The following is a 23,808-nucleotide window of genomic DNA, read 5'->3' as shown; positions in this document are numbered from 1 at the left end:
TTTCCTCATGCCATGCCAGGCTTGCTACCTCGTGTATTTTGTTTGCTCACAATTGTCACTTTTACCTCCTGGTAACTTACACAAGACTGCTGTGCAAGGCCCGCCCCTTCGGTGATGCACTGGTGACATCACTGAAGGGGCGGACCTAGCACAGCAGCCCCAGTGAAGACGCTCTAAGCCGCCAAGTCTCCGCTGCCCCCAGGGATCCATGTGGGCAGCTTGGAAATGCCCCAGGACCCTGCAACAAAAAAACGAGCCTGAGCCCTCACCCCCGAGCAACGCCAGCCTCAAGCAGGCTCGGGGGTACTCTTTTAACAAAAATCGGAGCCCCAGCGCACACAGGACGACTGCTCCAGCCCCCTGAACCCCGAGCAGCGCCTGCCGCAAGCGGGCTCTCAGGCTTATTTTAAACAAAACGGAGCCTCAGTCCCCACAGCGCCCGACCACGGAGCCCTCTCCCAACACCCTCGAGCAGCGCCAGATGCAAAGCGGGCTCGGGGGGTATTTTTAAAAGAAAACAATGACCAAAACACGGCACCTGGTGGCCTGGACCCACGGAGCCCTTACCCCTGAGCAGTGCCCGATGTAAGCGGGCTCGGGGTCATTTTAAAAAAAACAAAAAAACTGCACAACTAGACACTCGGGGCACGGAGCCCCAGGGACATCAGGACCCTCACCCACGAGCAGCGCCTGCCGCAAGCGGGCTTGGGGGTATTTTAAAAAATAAAATAAAATAAACGCTGCACGAGGGCCATAGAGCCCAAAGGACCACCGAAGCCCGCCCCACAACACCCCCGAGCAGGGCCTGATGCAAGCAGGCTCGGGGTAATTTTTTTTTTTAAAGCGGCAAAAACTAGACACACGGGGCACGGAGCCCCCAGGGACCCACAGAGCCCGCCCCACAACACCCCCGAGCAGCGCCCGATGCAAGCGGGCTAGGGGTCATTTTTTTTTTAAAGCAGCAAAACTAGACACACGGGGCAAGGAGCCCCCAGGGACCCACAGAGCCCACCCCACAACACCCCGAACAGCGCCCGATGCAAGTGGGCTCGTGGGGATATATTTTTTTTTTAAATGAAGCACTCAGGGACACAGGGCCCCCCATGGACCCCTCCAACTCTCAGCCCCTACAGGATCTCATCCACGGATACAGACCCATGCTTCTGACACGCAAATAACAATGGCTTGGTGAGTACAACAATGCATTATTTATTTTCCTATGTATGCCTTGTATATTATTTAAAGACCCTCTGGTACCGTTGCAGTACAAGCGCCTCAAAGCCTCTAACATTATTGACACTAAATGTATAACAGCATGGTAAAATCTTTCTATGTGCTGTAAAATACACATTTCCCTCTGCAGGTACCCTCCTAAGGCCTACAACATTATACCCCTTAAATACAAACCCTGCGCCAGACCAACAACACCACCCCTATTAACATTAAATGCCTACACACATAGCTTTAAACTCACTGCATCAACAAAGCCTTTATTCACTTTAAATACATTTACATTACAATTCACGTCTTTTAAAAAAAACTTCATTGTCACTATTATTCACATTAAACATGTTGCAGCGCCTTAAAGATTAGCAGTTTACAAACCATGCTACATAGTACTATTTAGCACTTTATATATTTTTTTTAAGTACAGCTTTGTTAAACCTGTATGTACACCCTAATACATCATTGCGCCATCCATTATTTACCTTTATTAAATGGTGGCAAGCGGCGTCAATCTGGAATAAGTTGCTCAGGTCCATTCTTGCCTTAAGTTCCAAGGGTTGGCTCTGGGCCTCCAAAACAATCCACGCAAGTCGCTCCCCAAGGGTTTTGAATAGGTGCTGGGGCAGGAACCCACAAGGTGGCTCAAAGCAATCCGATCCAGTCACTCCCAAAGGTTTTTTGAATGGGTTGTTGGTGCAGGAGTCCTCAAGGTGCAGCAAAACAATCCAGGCCAGTCACTCCCAGAGGTTTTTTGAATGGGCTGTTGGTGCAGGAGTACTCAAGCTGCAGCAGAACAATCCACGCAAGTCGCTCCCAATGGTTTTTTGAATGGGTGTTTGGGCAGGGATCCTTAAGGGGCCTTTTTATACTTGTCCCTATATGCTAATTAGAAGCCCCCACCACCTTTTATGGCCTGCTGGGGGTTTAGAACACTGTCATGGGGGTCTTTGTGTGGGAAACTTTTCTATCCTTGTACAGTATAAACAGCACAACATTTTATTACTTTGACAGCTGTTACTCAAACTCAAGGCCTACCCCGGGAACAGTAGGGCTATGCACCGGTGCTTGGGTGGCCCTCACAAAACTCTCTACACCTTCTTGTCACTTTTTATAATGGGGCTCAGGTGTTAAAGCTGTTTGGTCCTTCTCCTGGGAAGGTGGGATCCCGGGAACAGGATCCATCGCCAATCCTAAACCCCACCACCTGTCAATTTTTCTTTTTTTAAGGCCAGAGTTTTTCCTGCCAGACCTGTTAAATTTAAAGCCAGGCATGTCAAGTTTGGGACCAGCCTGTCACCTTTTCCTGCCAGGCATGTCAAATTTGAGACCAGGGGCTTTGGGTGTGTGTGAATTACATCCTAACAGCTGGCACCCTGTTTCAGGGTCTCATGGGAAGCTTTGGCTCTACATGCCACCTGTCTTTTTTCGCATCTCAAAGCTCAGGGGTGGCTGTGGTTTATTATTTTATAAGGGGTTTGTATTAACCTATTTTTTTTAGAAATACCATAGGCAGGTTTGTGAGGACCCTTTACCACTTTGACACCCACATGCCATAGTCTTCCTCCCAGGCCCTGGGCTGGGGGACTCAGGACTGCTCTGCAGCTGTTCAGCCAACAATTGTCTGCAACCCCCCAGTTTTAAACATGCCCAGGCATTTCCCTACTACATGCACACACTTTTCTATGCACTTTTTAAACACATACACAATTACCCTATGTTTTGTAGCCAAACCTGTCACTTTTGGGACTAACCCTACATGTCACCCATTTTAAAACCAGAGTGTTTGCGGCCAGCAGTCTGCGACCAGGCCCTGTCATTTTTTTAAGGCCTGTCAAATATAAGGCCAGCAGTTTAAGGCCAGACCTGTCAAATTTAAGGCCAGAGTTGATGTGAAGGTATCCCATCCTACTACTTATGCGTCATACATTTCAATTGCGATTGCAACCGCAGAGCCCACAAGGTACCAAAGACCTTTCTTATTAGATATCTAAAATATAGAGCAATATTACCTTAACACAAGAACTATTCATTAAGATGTTATGGAGGCTACACTACAGGAAATTCTTTAGTGGAGCTGGATTCATGGTCTTCATTACGATTCCAAACTACAGCACGCACCGTCCGGCGGGTATGATTTTGGGCAAGGCAGCCTCCGCTCTGTTGGTCTGAGGCATATTGTGTATCTTTAATGAGACTGAACATTTTCCGACTGTGGTGTTAAGACGAAATCAAAAAACTAAAAAATAGGCATTGAAGAGTCAACTTTCAAACATTTCTCATTAGGACTGTTATAATTATTTGTGTTGGCATATAGTACAGTGGCTTCACAGGAATGTCACCCGTAAGAGGACATATGGATAAGTACCCACAATGGTTTTAATCTAATTAATTGTGTATATATATATATATATATATATATATATATATATATATATATATAGTTCTTCTATTGTCATACAGCCATTTCCAAGTGCTTGAAGAGATTGTCAGTAACCAGGGCCAAGGCATTTAAAGAGCTCTCATTGTTTAACATAAATAGGGACAGGAATCGAGAAAAGGCAAGGTATGTGGACTAGGTTGGGTGCAAAAACAAACATTTTTGGGCACACATTCAGGGACAATACATTAAAGTTTAATGTTTGGTTTATGTTTAGATTTACCTAGATTTGGAAAGATATATTCGCCAGAAGAAGGGCACCTCCTAAAACCAGTGGGAATTAAAACTCCTCTTCACATATCGTCCGTCAGGAGCTTCACTGAACTCACTGCAGCATGTGACAAGTTTCAGGTGACGTGAAAAAGCAAGAGGCTGAAATAATGGAGCTAATTAATAACATATATCTGGAAGGAGGTGAAAGCCAATGCAAATTTGAAGAAAAAAAATCTACTCCACAGCAGCATAAGGCTTCATTGGATTGGCACAGCATGAAAGAATAATATAGTTAATACGTGTTCTATGAGAGCTTATTGCTTTGGAGCGAATTTGTGAAAATGTTGCTTTAAAATGTACTATTAGACCGCATCTTTTTAAAACATTCTCCAGAGGAGAACCACAAATCCACCTAGAAAAAGTCAAACTTGCTGGAATTTGGGGCAACACTTTCAAAGGTCTCCGACTGTGGAAAATGTGGAGCGTGTTTGTTAATAGATGGGGATCAAATACCAGAACAGGCATAGCACACCCACAAGAACTGGCGCTGGTACATCCAAACTCTCAGAATTAACCCCAATCAGTCTCAGTGGTCGAGTCTAAACCTGTGTGATGAAGGTAAAAAGCCAATGCTAGTTCATATTGAGCTACTCTTGTTCACCTACATGCCTCAATTGTGTCTGCTTTTTGATCTTCCTTCTAGCCTGTAAGGCTTCCTGTCAGCAGTCTTGGAATTTTATAATATTTTGTTGGTCAAAAAAATATCCAGTGAGTGTAACATGCATTCACCGTTGTCCACAGGGTTTATCCACCAGCTCCAAATAACTCATTCCTTTACAGAACTGTTTTAAGGCATAGCGAAAATAACCAATTGCTTAAGGTCCACACTGTCGAAGGGGGCCCCAAGGCAAACACACTTGGTTTAGCCCACCTTCACCCTCGAGCCTGCAGCCCAGGGGAGATTGAACTTCAGGCTCAGTAGGCAGGCAGCTGATCGTGCGCTACCGCTTACACGAAAAAATGAATTGTTAACACGATGTTTGCGGTTATCTAAAAAGACCATTTCTTTAGAGGGATATCCTGTAAGGAATGTGCTTTTATAAAGAAGAGTACTGTAAGTAGGCCTGGGGGAAAATGTTATTATACAAGGGTAATCTCACACAATTTCCGAATAATTCATATAATTTTTTTCTTTTAAGTGTTTATGATTCTTTGCATTATTTTTGATCCTCTTCGAAGATTGTTTGAAGTTGAAAATACCTCATAGGAGCCGAGTACTTGATGTAAGCCCCGGCCTCGAGCCATTTCCTGCTTGAAGTTTTGTAGGAAAGGTAATCTCATTCAGTTATTACCGGAGACCAGACAACTGCCTTTCACACATAACGCTTAATGTTCGCAAACAATATGCCTATTTCGTTATTTTGCCCACCCTTAAGTAAAGTGTTTCTTTATTGGTGTTACTGTTAGTTGACGTTCGATAGCAACACAATCTGCCATCAGAGATACTGTAAGGGGGCACTCCTGTAGCAGAAAACCGTTTGTAAAGTGGAAATTCCTGTAGAAGAACTTTCTTCTTTGAGTAAGGCGGGTGTTCCTATTTACAGAGTGAATGCAAGGACAGTGCTTGTATAGTGAGAACTATATCCTATACAAAGTGCTCCTTTAAAAGGTGCTGTTATGAAGGGTACTCATATTCCAATCTATATGTTCTGATAAGGCAGCAGTGCTGCCCTCCGGGGTGATGTAATGGCTCCGCTTTTCATCATCTTTCAGTGGTGACACTTTGTCTGTTTTTAGCTTGGTCTCACTTACACGCTTACATCATATTTCTGTCCCGCTCTATATCGGGCTCCTTAGCCCCTACTCTAACACTTACTTCAGCTTGCCAGGCCGCGAGCTGTGGCAACGGATTAATTGCCGCGGGGGTGGGCTGACTGTGCCCGGTCGCCCGCCGATTCCAGTGCTGGCCTGCAGCAATAGGTCACTCCCTTTGCAATTCGCCGCGGTGGGGGTGCAGTTTGTGAGAGTGGGGATGGTGGTTGCGGCTTGCTGCGCACCATCGCTTGGCTGCAATAAATCAAAAAATTTAATAATGATGATTGTCAGCGTTGTCACGGTGACAATCACCTGTCATGATTACATTTTTGATTTATTGAAGCCACGCGACGGCGCAAGGCGCTACCACTGTCCCCCTAGCTCTCACAAACTGGAGCAAATCATCGTCACCATCTTGACTCCGCTGCGCAGAACCGTGCCTGGGGTCTGTATTACCTTCTACTTCTACCACCCTCCCTATGATACAGTTGCGCTGCGAGCACTGTCGCGTGGCTGCAATAAAGCAAACATTTTAATCATGATGATTGTCACGGTGACAATCATCATCATAATAATAAAACTTTCGGATTTTGCAGCCGACGGCCAATGGCGGTGCTCAAGCCACAACCATCAGCCACCTCACTCCGCTCTCAAAACTGGAGCAGTCTCCGCACTCCGCTGTGCAAAACTGGGCCCCTGGCCTATGCCTTTTTGCTTTTAATCCCAGCCCCAGGCCCATGATGCATTCCATTCCACCCTGACAGGGCGAACAGAGTCTCAGACTCACCTGTGGGCTAGAAATAATTAAATTATGGCCGGCAGCCGCACTGTGCCTCTCAGTCACCTCTGGGATGCCTCCTCACCTTTCCCCAGTCATGCACACTTAATTGTGTGAGCCGCGATGCGCATGACAATTGGTCATTAGCCCCACCCTAAGGGTGAAGCGTAAGATCGCGCAGACATCTGTGCGGCCATTACCATGATTAACCATTTAATTTATGAACTCTTAAGCTTATCTAGAGCGAGCTTATGCATAGTGTAATGTAAATTACGTAACCTTACTACCTAATAATTAATTCCCTATCAAAAAATCCCAGACAGTCACGGATGGCTAGTGCTTGCTGGCTCCGCCCTGAGGGGGCCCCTTGAGTGCGGGGCCCCACCCAACGCGGGGGCTGCAGGGACCAGTGTTATACCCCTGGATACAGCATGATGCAGATGTTCTTCCATGTCACAATTATCTTTTATATTTTACACAGAGCGTACTTCACACTGGAGTGCATTAATAGATTCTTCCCAACAGCCCAGGCTGTGTGTCTCAGATTTAGTGCATTTGGGGTGGGATTACTCCATATACTGTGAGACTTCCTCTGCCTCATGGCATACTGGAGTATCGTGATTGACTTTCTCAGCAATGTCACGGACCGCAGCTTTCCCCTGCCCCAACTGGTGTGTCTCCTGGGGCTCTTCATCACCAAGCTAAAATCAAGGTGATGACCAGGTTTCTGGAGTTAGGCATTATCCTTGCCAAGCGCAGATTACCCTCAATTGAAAATCTGTCTTGGGTCACATGTCCAATGCAGAATCAGCTAAAAACTTATTTTTAAACCTCCAATTTAGGTGAAAAATCAAATGTTTCTAAAATGTTTGTGTGGGAAAGGTGCAGGATCACCAGGCTGGCACAAATTTCCTACCACCCAGCTTTCCCCCCCCCCCAAGTCAAAATGGTACCTCACTCATACCTGCGACAGGCAAGGGCCCTAAACATATTGTAGAGACTGTAAATGTACCTATCATAAACCGTCCTGGTTTTGCAGGGGGGCACCTGGGGTTTTTGTCCCCGGGCTCAGCGGCCATCTAGGGAAACCTACCAAACCACACATTTCTGAAAAATAGACACCCGGGGGAGCACAGGGAGGTTATGGCTTGCGTGGATCCCCTAACGTTTTCCTACCCAGAATCCCTTGCAAACCTCAAATTTAGTAGATAAATCACTTTTTCAACACATTTTTGTGTGGGATCACTGTGCCAGCACAAATGTCCTACCACCCAGCGTTCCCCTTTTTCTCCAGAGTAAAATGATACCTCACTTGTGTGGGTGGGCCAAAGGCCTGTGACTTGGAAGGGCTAAAACATATGGATTAAGGAGCACAGTAAATTCTATTATGGATTAAGCACAGTGCATTCTAAGCTCTACATCTTAAAACAAAATAAGTTTTTAGCTCATTCTGCATTGGACAGCCACACACTGAACTTCAGCTTCCTCTTGCACTTTGCAGACTTCTCCCCAGTTGTTCCTGAAGCCATGCTGATGTACTTACACAGATTTAAATCTCCCAAAATGGTTCCTTCAGCTGTGCTCCTGTAGTCTGCCTCCTCCTCTGCCTCCCTCAGTGCACTGGTTTCAGCATGGGCTGCATCAATTCCCGGTTGTGATGTTATCATGCTACTCTCGAAATACAGATTCGCTATTAGAGATTCGGTATTAGCTGATTCACAATTATGCGATTCGTTAACTGGTAATCGCAAATAGAGTAGGATGGTTTGGAGTGGGGTAAAGTGGACTGGATTACACTGGAGCGGTGAGGATTGTTTTGGAGTGAGGTGGATTGGAGTAGGGTGGATTGTAGTGGGGTGTATAGGATTGGAGTGAGGTTGATTGACATGAGATGAGAGTGGAATGGATTGGGGTGGAAGGTCATTCAAATGAAGAATAACAAAGCAATGGGTAGCCTGTAAGCTCTTAAGAGTGAGTACAGCATGTCTCGAAGAGACACTGCATGTGCTGCCTAGGCTCGACCTAAAAATCCCACCTAGTTCCTAATGGTTTAGGTGCTGAGTGGCCAGGTCGCTATTATCAGGAACAGATCTATACCATTGATGGAACGAATTATTGGCATGGCTGTGAGTATGGCTGACCCATTTTCCATAGTATGACTTTCATTCATAGTAAATCGTACTTGCAAATGTGATCCAAAGGAGTCTTTAGCTGCTGGTCTCCTGTTATCTTGATCAAGGCATTCATGTCCATTTAAAATGTTGCTTGAACATTGGAACAAACCAGTTGCAACTTGCTTGATTCTACACAGTATGAATCACTGGGAATGAGTAGCATGAGCTACTAAGCATCACCGTAACATTACATTTTGGGAGAGCTGGAGTTGTAGCATTCTGGCACCTTCTAAGAGATATTCTTGCTTTATTACTCAGATTGCATTGCCTGACAGGGGACTCTTGAATTGTTCAGGTTGTTCGTATCCTCCTAACCATTCCCTGGAAAAGAGCTAATCAATGGCTGAGTTGAGGTGGAGGGGAGCACTAACTTTAATTTGTCCTACAGTATCAAACACATTATTTGCTCATGGTATTGCAAATTATGTGCATTATGCAGGCTCCCGCCGCTGTCTGCCACAAATAGATAACACTTTGTAAGGGCACTCTACAAGAATGTTTGGTAGCATAATGAGGTCATCGCCCTGCACTCTGATGGCACACAGGCTTTACAGTTGCTGCATCATGATTGCAGTTGTAAACAGTAAAAGGCAGCAGAATCCAGAGGGACTACTGAAGAACTAATGCTTAATGCCCTCAGCACCAGCAACGTATTGTGACGGGGAAGGAGGGGAACCAGACACACCTCGCTCCTCAGCAGTCTGTTGTATTTCATACAGCAAGTGGGGTGAAGAAAGAAGGTATAGCGCCATGTCTACATTGAATAGGCAGAACTGGTGCAACACAAGGCGCACTAAAGTATTACTCCCGACTGCTCAATGCAGCAGCCCATAGGGGTCGAAGTAGCCTCCATTACAGTAGGCAGCATACACACAGGTGTAGCGCAGGGCTAGCATTGCTACATTGAATTTGGTAGACATTGCAGCACCCAAATGGTGCACTAGTGCCTATGCCTACAACAGCACAGGCGTACTCTGGCTCAGATGGACTTGCCCCAAGCTTGGGATCAATGATATAGGATCATAGGCAGTATGTGATAATTTCAATGTTATAAACAATGGCCAATGTTAAACAAAAACAGACTGAGTAACTTTGGATAGCTGCAGTTTATTCCTAGCATAAATGTCATTCACCCTATGTATACTAGCAGTACAAGTAACAAGTTTCATTTTAGCATGAACAGGCAAATCAAAGTAAAGTGTAAGTGCAGTTTGTGCTGGTGCATTTGTACCAACTGAACATGGGTTGATAAACAGTTCAGCTATCCATCAATACACAGTGACCAGACAGATCATCCACATTAGGCATATATAAAAGGAGTGTTTTTGAATTATATGTATTAATAACGGTTCATAGAAAAAACAATTTCATGGAATACCTTTAATAAGAAGTCATTTTAAACTGTTAGTGGAAATTTCCAGAATTAATGATATTTGCCATTTCATAGAAACCAATTCATAGAATGTCTTTTTCAAAGTTGGCCTTTGCATTCTTATTTTAAAATGTAAATGCAATGGTTGCATGTCTTACTTTTAGAAACATTTTTGTTGGAGGAATTTACTTCAGTGCTTTACTTCGAGGGGAATAATCTTAGAATTATATATTTAACATCATCATACAATTGCTTCCACTTTCTAAACTCCTTTCCAAACCCATAATCACCATCTATCCCTGGCCACTCAAAACCGCTCACCACACCTAAACTACTCTCACCCCTGAAGCCTAAAAGCCCTCATCACCCTAAATACCCCACTGTTCCATTAACTCTACTCATCACTGAACCTTAAAAACCTACTCCAGACTTAAACTCTGCCAATCCATAAACCCTAAAAAACCCTCAACACCCCTAAATTCCACACTTCCATGAACCCTACATATCCCTCTCCAACCCCTAAACTCCACTCATCTGTGAAATCTAAAATCCCCTCACCACCACTAAACTCCACCTATTCTTGACCCCTAAAAGGAAACCCTCACCACAGCTAAACTCCACTCACTCCTGACCCCTAAAAACTCCTTATCACCCTTAAACATCCACATCCCTGAACCCACAAAGATCTCACTACCACTAAATTCCACCCCGTTTATTGTAATGTTAGTTTTCCTCAAAATTAGTTCCTTTAAAATGTTTCCTTTTATTTCTGATCTATATGTATTGCCTTACAATTGTCTTTCCTTAAAATTAGTTTTCCATGATTTGGTTTCCTACAGTGTAGTTTCTCAATTTTCCAATAATTAATATACATTAAGAGAGCTATCATTTAAAGCATCTTAAACAGAATTGCAATAGAACACAAATGACATAGGATAATTGTCAAAATCGATTAGTTTCAATGTTGTTCTTAGTAGAAGTATGAGACTGAATCTTGCACAGAGTTGGAGGTTTTTGGCTAATGGTCTGTGTCCCCAGCACCAAGGAGTAAACATGTTCCCACAAAGAACTGCAATATGTGGTGAAAGATCAGAACCACTTGGTAGTCATATTCTGGGCTGCTTTCGCAGAATGGGTAATGCGGTTTCCCAGTTTGCGTCTGTCAGACCAAGTGCAACTTTATTTTGACACTTAAATAACTGATTGTTTGAATAACTTATATACACTGCGATATATATGCTTTAAACGATCTGCACATCAAAGTGTCACCTTTATGTGACAATCAAACAACAAAACATTATGTCAAATCTCAGGTGCATAACTGATTGTTTGAACTCTAATCCACAACTAGCAGAACTTATCTTGCGTCTTCTGCACAGAGGCTTAAAAGGTGGCTCATCTGGAATCAGGTACCTGCAAGGCAGACAAACCGTGAGCATTTGTAAAATATACTGGGTAATCACCCAGAAAAAAACTCAAAGTCCTGTTATTTTAAGCGAGAATGTTAAGGTAAAGAACAATTGAGTAAATTATGGTTTGATTAAATTATCTGTATTGAGTATTAGTTAAGCTTTTTTACCCAATCAGAGTATGTTCTTCTGGTACCAGGGTCTTCTTTGTAACTTTGTTAAAATAAAATAAAAGAATTAAAAAGAAATAAAGCCAAGTTGCAAGTGAACTGGTTATGCCAGTCTGGCTTGAGGAGTCCCCAGAGTCCAAGCCTCCTCTTGCTCAACAACAAAAAAAGCAGTTATTGTTCTTTGTCGTGGTAGTCTTTGTAAATGTATCAATCATAATACCAGCATCTTCCTCATAGGAATACAAGTCTTGTAAGTTGATAAAGGAATCTTCTTATGGGCAGGAGGCAGTTTCTTGGGTAAGGGCATGTTGTGTTCACATTTTGCACTACTAATCTCTTAGGCTAATTGCAAGTTGAAGCTGGTCTTTATAAAAACTGTTAATCATGCCCCAATTAGGTTCTCCTATCTTATCTCAACACTGACTACTGCGTAAGCCCTTCTCAATTTTTGAACAGGGTGATTCCCAGAAGTATGAATGCATTTATGTTTTAATAAAACTGTCCTCTTAGTGAAGCTGATCTTGCTATCTGTACTGTTGCATTTTTTCCAGTATGGATCATTTGATGCCTGTAAAGATCTGTAAGGAATTACTTCAAGTTTTTTTGCATTCAGTACACAAGTACGGCTTCTCCCCAGAATGGATTGTCTGATAACTAACCAGAGCTGATGTGGGAGAGAAGCTTTTATCGCACCCACTACACTGGGGTGGTTTCTCCCGAGTATGGATTCTCTGATGCCTATAAAGACTTGAGCATCGACTGAAACTTTTCTTGCACTCAGTACACTTGTATGGTTTCTCCCCCGTATGGATTCTCTGATGACAAACCAGATGTGAACTTTGAACAAAAGTTCTTTCACACTCTGAACACTGATAAGGCTTCTCCCTAATATGGATCATCTGATGCGTGTAGAGTTCAGAGTTTAGACTGAAGCTTTTTTGGCACACTGCACATTGGAATGGGTGTTCCCCAGTATGAATCTTCTGATGTGACTGTAGTTGAGAGAGTAGATTGAAGCTTTTGTCACACTCACCACACTTGTGTGATTTCACTCCAGTATGAATTTTCCAATGATTTAATAAGCCTGAGTTATCAGTGAAGCATTTGTCACACTCAGTGCATTGGTACGGTTTCTCCCCGGTATGAATTCTATGATGCAGTACCAGAGATGATAGAAAAGAGAAGCTTTTCTGGCACTCTGGGCACTGATATGGTTTTTCCCCTGTATGAATCCTCTGATGAGAGTATAGATTACCCCTTTGACTGAAGTTTCTTTCACACACTGTACACTTGAATGGTTTTTCTCCAGTATGGATTTTACGATGCCGGGAAAGAAGTGCGCTATCACTGAAGCTCTTCTCACACATTTTACATTGGTATGGTTTCTCCCCAGAATGGATTCTTTGATGATATAACAAAGCTTTTCGGTAAGTGAATCTTTTCTGGCAATCTGTGCACTGGTATGGTTTCTCCCCAGTATGGATTCTTTGATGCTTCTTCAGGTATGATTTTTCGGTGTAGCTTTTCCCACAGTCTGTACACTGGTAAGGTTTCTCACCAGAGTGGATTCTTTGATGATTTAACAAAGATGACTTGTGGGTGAAGTTTTTCTCACACACTGTACACAGGTACAGTCTCTTTGGGGCCTGAATGTTCTGGTGCTTGAATATATTTGAACTTTGAGTGAAACTCTCCATGCAATCCATATGCGTTTTCTCACCAGTATAAATGTTTTGATATAACAAAGCCATCATCAGTGATGTTTAAAGATAATTCTCCAATATGTGAACTTATTCAACCTGGTGGCACTCTGTACACTTGCATGGAATTCCACCAAAACAGACCAGATGTGTTGAAAGTTCCAATCTTCTAGTGCTTCCTCTCACTCCTTGCTGTGGTATTATTCTTTTTTTTACTACTATTGCTGCGGAAAGATATGCTGCTGTATTCACATATCATACTGTACAGCAGGTCCGTACATCAGCAAACTTTCAGGCTGTGAAAGAGAAGGAAAGCAATTGTAAAGGAGTGGTTAAAAGATATCTAGTGTTCACCTACTATACCAAAAACATGAATATCTGCAATTTCTTTAAAAGAGTGTACGAGTATACATATCAGCATTGGTTGGGAGTGTTTAGACTTGCGTTTGTTTTCACCTCCTGGTATGGAAGGAGATGTAAGCAACATGTATAAAGAGTGTTGATGTACTGTGTCATATATGAATGCAGATGGAGGCACTTTTAGAGAATTCAAGGTCATTGTTGCAGCTTAGTTTGTACAAGTTGTTAGCCAACATTTTCATGTAACTGAACGGGAGACGATGGATAGCTAGAGCCAAGAAGAAGAGTAGACTACGGGCCACATGTATGAACCTATTTTGCATTCACAAACAGGCCAATTCCCAAATGCAAAAAACGCTTTTCCTATGTGTCAAACCCTATTTTGCAATTTGGTAACCTGTTGCCCAATTTCAAAATAGGTTTACGATTCGGTATTTGGAAGGGGGGTGTTTACAAATACCGAATCGCAGCAGTATGTATGAATGTTTTGTGACCATGAATGCGGTTGCAAAACACTCACATTTTACCACCAACTTCAAGTTGGTGGTAACCTATTTGCAAATAGAAATGGGTCCAAAAGAGACCCCATCCCCTTTGGGAATGGGGGGGAAAGTGGTCCCATGGACCATGGTCTGTTCTTAAAAAATGAAGAAAAAAAACTTTTCTTTGAAACACAACCCGTTTTCCTATAAGGAAAACGGGATGCATTTCAAAAACAAGCTTTATAAATACAATAGGTCTCGCATTTATTGGAGCTGGATCTATTGGCATTGTAAATGGCATCGTTTTTTACTTATGCAATAGGCCTTGTATTTGTTGGAGCTATTGGTATTGTAAATGGCAATACTTTTTATTTGTGTGTTATGGAGTGTATGTATGTGGTGTGTTGTGGAATTATGTGGGTTGGATTGGATTAGTTAGTTGTGTAGTTGTGTGGCGTGGAATAGTGTGAAGTGGATTTTGTATTGGAATTATGCGTCATGTGCTGTGGAATGGGTATAGTAATTATGTGGTATTGGGAGTATTGGAATTATGTGGAGTGGGATTGTGTGTTTTGGAGTGTAATTATGTGAAGGGGTATTTTGTGTTGTGGAGTGGTATGTAGTGGAGTTTAATCTTGCGGGCTGCTGTTGAGGGTTGCCTTCCATGTCATACAACCTCCTACAGATAATGTATTATGTAATTTTAAAAGTATTATGTAAACGGCCAAACATTTATGCACTTGGTAACGTTTGGTGAAGAGCGCTTGTGTAGTGCAGAGTTCTTCACAGGTTTACGTGTCACTGTGCGGGGGAGCACACCCGCCTAGCAACATCTCCCATGCAAATATGATTCGATCTGTAAGGGGCTCTTTTACAGCTCCAAGCAGTGCTTGGAAGGCCTGCCAGGTTCCAGGTGATTATGAGGTAGGTTAAAAGCGGGTGTTGATAAACATGTGAAAGAATCGGATATCTTTTCAGGTGTGTATTATACTCTATGGAAAGGCGCCCTCTTAAATTTATTTATTCACCTATAAAGTAAAATACAGCAACAGATGTTCATACAGCCGCAAACATAAAATAGGTACGTTTGTTGTATTTCCTCAGGTATTCCAATGTTCAAAACATAAATGCCAAAGTACTTAGCAGTATTTGAACCGTGTCATCACTAATAACCCGTTGGTTGAGTTATGATAAGACAATTTGTATTTTTTAAATATTGAATACGCAAATATTTTTGGTTAAGATGAGCGTGAGTTACTTTCTGAATTGTCTACACCTTGGCAGTAGCATCTTAAATATTTTGCAACACGCGGGGGTCAGGTGCCGCACTCCTGCTCTCCTCGTCACATCGGCCCTGCTAGGGCGCTGCGCGGAGGGGAGACAGGTCTTCCTGGCGTCTGGCAGCAGTGACTGCTATCAGCGCAGCAGATCTTGTCTTTAAGGGCCCAAGTGACAACGTTCACATCTTCTCTTCAAGTATTTTCATCCCTAAAGTGTCACTCAAGCCCTCCTCAGGAGACCCTCACACCACACACACACACTTCAACCAGGTCTTCTGTTGTTGTGCAGATTTCCCTTCTCCAGGCAAGATGTCCGTCAGTCTGCGTGGTACTGCAGCCCCCTCCCCTCCTTGGCCTCACTGGCAGGAGGTGCGAAAGGGCAGTCAGAGGGCGAGAAACCCAAAGGAACAGAACCAAAAAAAAAAAACAAGCATTGGCATAGCCAATAGGTCTCGCTTTTGGAACCTTATAAGTATTTAGTTATGCAGCACAATATCCTTGGTGCAATAACATCAACTGTGGCATGGCTAAAAACTTATAAGGTCCCAAAAGCGACACCGATTGGCTATGCCAATGCTTGTTAATGTTATTGCTGAATCAAGTAAATAGCAGCCCTGTGGTGTTGTTGACCAGCGGGGCACATGTAAAAGTCAGGAGGGCCGGACTTTGAGCATCACTGTTTTAAGTACATTTGACATAACTGCTGGGTCACCGCTTAAGATTTGCGACGTCTTCATGTGTGTAATAATAGAAGCCACACCCATTTAAACATATACACCCTGTGCGGGACCACAGATTATATTTTCTCCATTGCATAAAATTGCCCCAATCTAACTCCACTACATGTAAGTGGCGAAGTCATTGGTTGTTTTTTCACAACTGGGCCACTGACAATCATGCCACAAGCAACATGTGCAATTATTTTTGCAAGGGGTTTGCTGAGAGGAGGGGGAAGCTATCCTCACCCAGGTCTCCTGCTAATAAGACATGTGGCTGGAGGAGTAAGACCATTCCTGTTATGGATATAAAATGGGATAGGACCTCGCTCCAAAATGCCTATGTATGCATGACCACCATACATGAATTAGTGTGCCTTTTCTCAATAGCCCATTCAGCAGACATCACGGCCCTCAAACATTGCTTTTTGTATAATATGTGGGAGATACCATAGAGTCATGATTTTATAGGTGTTTTATTATGCTGAACACAGCTAGGAGACTTGGTTGCCCTTCAACATATTGCCGACCACGTGCCCGCTTGGATTTTAATCCAAGTCTCTCCCATTACAGAATGTACTTGTGTTCGGAATGAATAGTAAGATTTTGGAAGGTTTTATAACGCCAACTAATGCCCTTTGTCCTGATCCTGTTGAAGAACAGTTCATAAAGGGGAGTATTCCCTACAGATGTATCCCTTCCGAGCTCTGGTTGAAATCCCATGCCATAGTAGATTTGAATTCCCCGAACAACACAGTCATTGATAACCCCCAAGTAGGCCATCAGCAGCCTAGTACCACTTTACCCCACCAACACCTGCTCGACCAGAATGGAGGCACCTGCTACTTCCATGTTAGAAACCCTGCTCTGTGCTGAATAAACTGATGTACAGAAACACTGAACTAACAACGGCAACCCAAGTGGGTCCCCCAAAATGAAGGGCCTTCAACAATGTGTTAAGTTTCATAACTGGTTGAATCTACAAGTTGATGGTGGGACTAGCTCAACGGATTGGGGTAATTTGCCAACACCCCAAAAAGCCTCTTCTTTCAATTGACCCATAGTTTTGGTTGTCTAAACATATCCCCCAATGTTGTTGAATTGGAGAAGTAGTGATTTCGGGGGTCGTGTTCAGTGATTAACTGAGGATGGTAAGCGGGTCTCTATCTCGCTGGTGGCAGAGTTCTTTCTTCCACAGCACTGCGGTCCTTGGTTGATGCCACTGATCATCTTCTCCTCTTTTTCAGGTAGACTGGCTGCTGTATCTAGTGGTTGTGGTCCAGGTAACCCAGTAGCTCTTGAGCTTCATGTAGATCCTGGACGGTAAGGCGCTTGCCTTTCAGCAAGAAGAATAAGCAAAAGGGGTAGCCCGATCTGTAAGCACTTTTTATCCGCTGGAGGTTAATCACAATGTCTTACATTTGTCTTTACTGTGAAGGGGTAGGGACATACAAATATTTTGGTAGACTTGTGGAATCCATTACGGTTCAAGTTCCATTTTTGTGGCACTTAACAGGAAACAGAACAGCATATAAAGGCCTGCTGACATGCAGTTGAACTTGCTATGCTGTTGCTATAACCTCAAGGTTTTTGACATGTACATGACCCCACCTGGCCAACACCGTCAGATCGCACTGACTCAACATCTTCTCCCATACCGATGACACCCAGCTAATCTTCTCGCTGTACCAAGACCCCTCCACCACCAGAACCAACTTCCACAGATGTGTGATGAACATCGCCGACTGGATGAAGGACCACTGTCTCAAGCTTAACTCTGACAAGACGGAAGCCCTCATCTTTGGGAACTACACCTTGCCATAGGACATACCTTGGTGGCCTGCTGAACTCCACCACCCGCCCCCTCATTCCAACCCACACAGACCATGCCCGCAACCTCTGCATCCTCTTGGACAGCAAGTTATCTATGCAGAAACAGGTAAACGCAGTCTCATTTGCCTGCTTCAATACCCTAAGCATGCTTCATAGGTTTTCAGGTGGCTCTCAATAGACACCAGAAGGGCCGTCACTCAAGCCCTCGTCACCAGCAGGCTGGATATTGGTAACACTCTTTACGCAGGAATCACTGCATGCCTCCTGAAGAGACTACAGACAATACAAAACGCAGCAGCAAGACACATCCTTGACCCCCCCTATCCCCCCCCCCGACAGACTCACATCAGCCCCCACCTCAAGCAGCTACACTGGCTCCAAAACCAGAAGAGATGGCAGTTCAAGATGCTGACCCACGCATACAAAGCCCTGCACGACGTATGACCAGCATACATCAACAAACGAATGTCCTTCCACCAACCAACCAAACACCTGCAATCTGCCTCTGTTTTACTCACAGACACCTCCTGGATCTGCCAATAGCAGAGGACACTCCTTCTCTAACCTGGCAGCCAATGCCTGGAACGACCTTCTCCTCTACTCAGGAACGCTGCATTGCTCCGGGAATTCAGAAAAGGACTCAAGAAATTATTGTTTGAAAGAACAGAGCTCAACGAAGCAGCAACAAGCTCTAGCGCCTTCAGACCCTCATGTTTGATTTGCGATGCATTATAAATAGTCATTGATTGAAGGTCTTAAGAAATGGTAAAGTCACAAGTGTATATGACAAATTGTGCCTATGCTTCATTTGCTAATTTCATAAATCAATGCCCATATATGGCCAAATATATGATTCTGATTAATGAATATAGAAATGATTGGAAACCCCCAATTGTTTCGCTGAGCAATTGGCTGTACAGCATTTCGGAGAGATAAGAGAGGGAACGTGTGACTTGCACCTCAGCGAGAGAGAGCATGCTCTCTGCTCCCAAGAGATGACCAGTAGCTCAAAGAGGGATCCTAGGCCATGCACCTCTGAGAGAAAGAGCCAGGCTTTTGATGCGGAGAGACAATTTGCACATCAGAGCGAGAAAGAGGAAGTAACTGGCAGTGGACTGTGTCCTGCTAGGAGACAGAGTGTGTGAGTGAGAGAGAGGAAAATGGAATGTGCTTGGCATATAAAGGTAGGTGTGTGTGTACGCAAGAGAAAGAGACTTTCTTCTACATTTCCTGGAATCAGACTGCACCTTAGGGAAGGTGGCCAGCAAACAAGAGTCTGTTTTTCAACAGTTCTTAAAAAGCACTGCGCAGGCCTGTCACACAGCAAATGATAGTGCCACTTTTTTCCTCACTGTCTTTTTTCTTTCCCATTTTATTAAGATCCCAAATAGTGCAGCAGGGACGTGACTACTGTCTTCGTTCGACCCAATACGTTACAACTTTCTAAATATGTTGTCAATTTGAGGAAATATTGTGCATTTGTATTTATCCTGAAGAAATCCGCTAGGTCCAGACTACAGCCAAAGTTTTTTTTTCTCACACGTTTAGACCTTTAGCAATAGTGAAAAGAAAGCAAAGAAAGCATGCTTAACTCCCTCGCTCTCTGTACCCACTTTCAACCAGATTTGAAGTCTGGTAACCATAGCCCCTGAGGATCAAAACATCAACGTGGCACAGGCTGGTTTGGGGTGCACAAAATTACCAACAGCTGGAGAACAGGTCGAGCAAACAACAAGGGGGTGGGGGTGGGGTTGGGTAGCAAGCCACAGTATGGACGGTTGGAGAGCAGCAAAAGGAGCAAGCAACACCAGGTAGAGTGGGAGGATGGTGGATGGGTAAGGGACAAGGAAGGACCTGGAGCAAGGGAGAAGGACTGAAAAAACACATTCATTCTTAGTGGGTGCGACTTTTTTTCCTTTTTTAAAGTAGCTCCAGAAACGCTCGGCCAGTAGATAGGGCACTGGTTACTGATAGGAAGCTGTACCTGGTCCATGCTCCATGAGCAGGCAAACACAGGAACAGAAAGTGAAAGCAGGGGGTGCAGAACAATGAGAAGCAAGGAAATCAGTGTGACGTCAAAGCCAACCAAAGGCCCTAAGCCCCTTATACAGTGTATTTTTATTCACATGAGATCTCGCAAGCGACATAGCATGAACTTTCCTAGGCGAGACTTAAAAAGGTACTACCGTCAGGATTTGACACAGCGTAACATGTAGAATAGTTGGACACCAGTGTTGAATAAAGGACTTAAGATCCAGACACAAGCCAGCAGCAAGCAAGTAGAGCAAGGATATCTATGAGGGAGCGGGCAACTGAGGAGTGGCAAAAGTAGTGATGGGAGCTGGATGAATGTGTAAGGGCCATTACTGAGGGACAAAGATGTACTGCACCTGAGAGGACTTTAAGGGGGAGGAGTAATGTTATTATGGTACATAGACTGAGTGGGCAAAGTTAGCACTGTTCTCGAGAATGAATAGCACACGGAGGAAGAAAAGTGCACCATTAGTTGAAATAATCCTTAAAAGTTGGAAGAAGCAAAAACCAAGTCGGTAGATGCAAACTAAAGACATTATATAGGTGGCAGGAAGATGAAGAGTAACCAGAACCCATGTTAACCAATCTCTCGCTGCAGCATTAAGTAAGAACAATTTGTGGGTAGCAAGTAGGGTTTAAGATAAATCGATTCAGAGATATCGCCCACCTGGATAATTAGTACAAGTAATAGAGAGCAAAGTGTGCAGAGTATGACAATCAAGGGCAGCACCACAATGAACTCTAAAAGCAATTAAGAAGTATCTGTCAAACAAGAAATATAACTGCATGGAACAGCAGGGAGCAATGTGAAGGGATACCAAGTTCACAGGAAGAACGTGATGTAAAATGAAGCATTTCCCAAATGGCAACAAAAGGTCGCATAGCGCAATTGATGCCTCTTATCCGCCAGGGGTCTCAGAGCAGCTCTGGGGCTACGGGGGTGGCCTCATGGGAACCCTGAGACTACATAAGGATGAAAGGTGTACCGAGGCTGCAGGGGGAGGCCAGCAGAGGGGCTCGGGGGATAGCAGAGGCTTGAAGGAGTCAATGATGAGATGAGGGGAGGCTGAAAAAGCGGTTCCAAAACAACACTGATTCTGGGTGGGTCCGTGGAGCGGGGGTGCGTTGGAGGAGCCTTGAAGCTGTATGGGGGTGGGGGGCTGCAGGGAGGTCGGACCCTGATGCTGCTGGTTCATAGCGGGGTGAGAGGCATACCAAGGATGCTGCCGAGTCGGAGCGCCAATGTAGCTATTGCAGATAAAGTACAGACCGACACACCGGGGTGGAAGGGATCCATACAGGCTGACAGACAGACAGATACTGACCAGAACCGGCGGCCACAAAGTTCATCCTCAACTCTCTCCTGTGTGTCTGAAGCAACTGATGGGAAACAGATACTCATGGACAGAGAGGGAGGACTCTTCGTTACCCAATGAAAGTGAGTATCCCATTCCAAAATGGCGGGTGGATCGGCTGAAACCAATTTCTCTTATGCGGCGTCCATCTTAGAAAGGTGCAGGTCACACGGAGAGGTGAGGCTGACGTACCAAGCCGAGACACAAAATACTCTCGTTTTCCGCGACCGTTAGAGCCGTTGCTTTGGGGTCTTTTAGTTTTATTTATTTATTTATGCACTTTTATATAGCGCGGACTTTACCCGAAGGTGTCAGAGCGCTTCACAATAGGAACAGAAAAGATACAAACTGAGAACATTACACGAGCAACAGATTGCAGAGGCATACGTTACGTTACATACGGTAAAGTGATAATCGTGAGCAAACAAGAATACATGAGGTAGTAAAAACTGTGAGAAACCAAAAATACATGAGGTAGACAAGGTAATTGTGACACTTGTGAGCAAACAAAATGCATGAGGTAGTAAAAATGTGGGCTACCAAAAATACATGAGGTAGTAAAAAGTGCACAGGAGGAAAAAGTGACAAGTGTGCAGGCTACAAGAGAAAATAGAGTATAATACTGCAATATATGTTAGACACTCAAGCACAAGAACAAACGATTACGTAGGCAAAAGTGGCACTTGTGCAAGTATCAAAGGTAAAAAACATGTGAGAGGAAGCAAACCGTGTGTTACAGGGGCAAAGTGGTGAGTGCAAGTTGCAAGAGGGTACCAAACACAAGTACATGGATAATACTGCAATAAAAGGCAAACACTGTAACCGCAAGAACACACTGGGAGGGCACTTCCATGGACATGAGAAGTAGAAATTATCAGTAGTGGGAGATCTTCCTTCAGATAAAAGAGAGTTACTTTTGGAGGTGTCTCTGGAGGAGGAGAGCTTTGAGGTCCCTTTTAAAGGCCTGGGAGGAGGCGGTGGTCCGGAGCTGAGGCGGGAATGAGTTCCAGATTCTCACTGCGTTGCCTGAAAAGGATTGGGCCATCGTTCTTTCCTTCTTGAAAGTGGGAGGTTCAAGCAGTAGATTCTCCGCATTGCGTGAAGGTCTAGAACCTCCAGAGAGTTTCAGTTTATTCGCCAGGTAGAGAGGAGAAGAGGAGCGTAGGGCTTTGTGGGTGATACAAGCGGTCTTGTAGATAGCTCTAGCCTCAAAGGGAAGCCAGCGGAGGGAAGATAACATCGGTGTCATGTGATCGCTTCTTTTGGCCCCATAAATGAAACGAGTTGCTGAGTGGAAAACAGACTTAAGTGGGGACAAGTGGGATTTGGGGAGGCCAGTAAGAAGAGAATTGCAGTAGTCGAGTCTGGAGAGGACCAGTGCTTGCACCAGGGTTATAAGGTCCCGCTCCGCGAAGAAGCGACGGATTCCCCAAAGAAGGCGCAGTTGGTATCGAGCTGATTTCGCAATGGAATTGATGTGGGGAATTAGATTAAGTTTTTTGTCTAGTATGACACCAAGGGATTTGGCGCTGTCGACAATGATGGGTTTATTGTTTAGTAGATTCATCTGATCCATCCATGATTGAACCGGGGGAGGAGAGAGTGAGGAGGAGAAGAGGAGGAATTCAGTTTTGGAGGGATTCAGAATCAGTTGATGAGTTGACATCCAGTTTTGAATGGAGTCGAGAGTGGAGCTTAGGATGGAGAGATCGTGAGTAGAGGCAATCTTGAGGTAGAGTTGAGTGTCGTCAGCATAAAGATGATAGTGAATCCCGGATTTACTTAGGAGATTTTCACGCCAAACTGTTTTGCAGACCTTAATACAGGCTTCGTGCATTACTGTCGCTTCTTGTTGACTGTTGATTGCACTGATGTGTCTCCTTGAGATTTCTAATAATATATTTACTATTAGCTGATTGGTTATGAGTGGATTTAATAGACAATTCTAGAAAGGTATTTGTGAGCATCTCATAATCTAGACAATGCACCTCTAAATTACCACTTATTGGGTTGATTGCTTTTGCATTCTTATTACTAGTCCAGAAGCACACTGACTTGAGTGTTGTGTTTGTGGGGCTCTTTTGATTAGACAGTAAGACCCTACTTGGGGCTGATTGGAGAGCCTGCAGACTTGGTTGTTGACACCACTGTTTTGGGCTGTCAGAGATTCCAAATTAGGCCACACCTGATCAGTGTTCCATCCAATTTCCTAGCTGGGGGGAGAACTTTTTCCTTTCTTGAGTTGTGATACTTTTTTCACGTCTGCAGGTCATTTTTCTGAGATTTTAATCTCTTTTGAGCCTTGGTCGACCATTAATGCATTCATTCTTTTCTCAGCAATGATTTTTCAGAAGGCAAAGGAGTTTTTGAAGGTAGTCTCACTTGGGCTTCTTTCCTTGTTAGGTCGAGCATTCGAGACTGTTGTAAATAAGATGGTAAGAGATGACAGCAGT

The 23,808-nt window shown here is 44.1% G+C and overlaps 1 protein-coding gene across 1 annotated transcript; it reads right to left on the bottom strand.

The window, feature by feature from the left end:
- Positions 1-10,014: 10,014 nt before the first annotated feature.
- On the bottom strand, positions 10,015-21,392 carry LOC147724944 (uncharacterized). The gene is made up of 2 exons (XM_086966439.1): positions 21,326-21,392; positions 10,015-13,591 (listed from the first exon to the last, which is right to left on the bottom strand). The coding sequence occupies exon 2, from the start codon at positions 13,347-13,349 to the stop codon at positions 12,189-12,191; it is 1,161 nt and encodes a 386-aa protein (XP_086822565.1). The 5' UTR covers positions 13,350-13,591; positions 21,326-21,392; the 3' UTR covers positions 10,015-12,188.
- Between the last annotated feature and the right edge of the window lie 2,416 nt (positions 21,393-23,808).

This window comes from Lissotriton vulgaris, chromosome 4_1 (genome assembly GCF_964263255.1).
Source record: "Lissotriton vulgaris chromosome 4_1, aLisVul1.2, whole genome shotgun sequence".
NCBI lineage: Eukaryota > Metazoa > Chordata > Amphibia > Caudata > Salamandridae > Lissotriton > Lissotriton vulgaris.
Note: the sequence above shows the minus strand (reverse complement) of the source record. Positions and strands in the feature narration are given on the sequence as shown.

Coding starts and splice junctions, on each gene's coding strand:
- LOC147724944 (XM_086966439.1), bottom strand. CDS start 13,349: ATGATGGCTTTGTTATATCAAAACATTTATACTGGTGAGAAAACGCAT.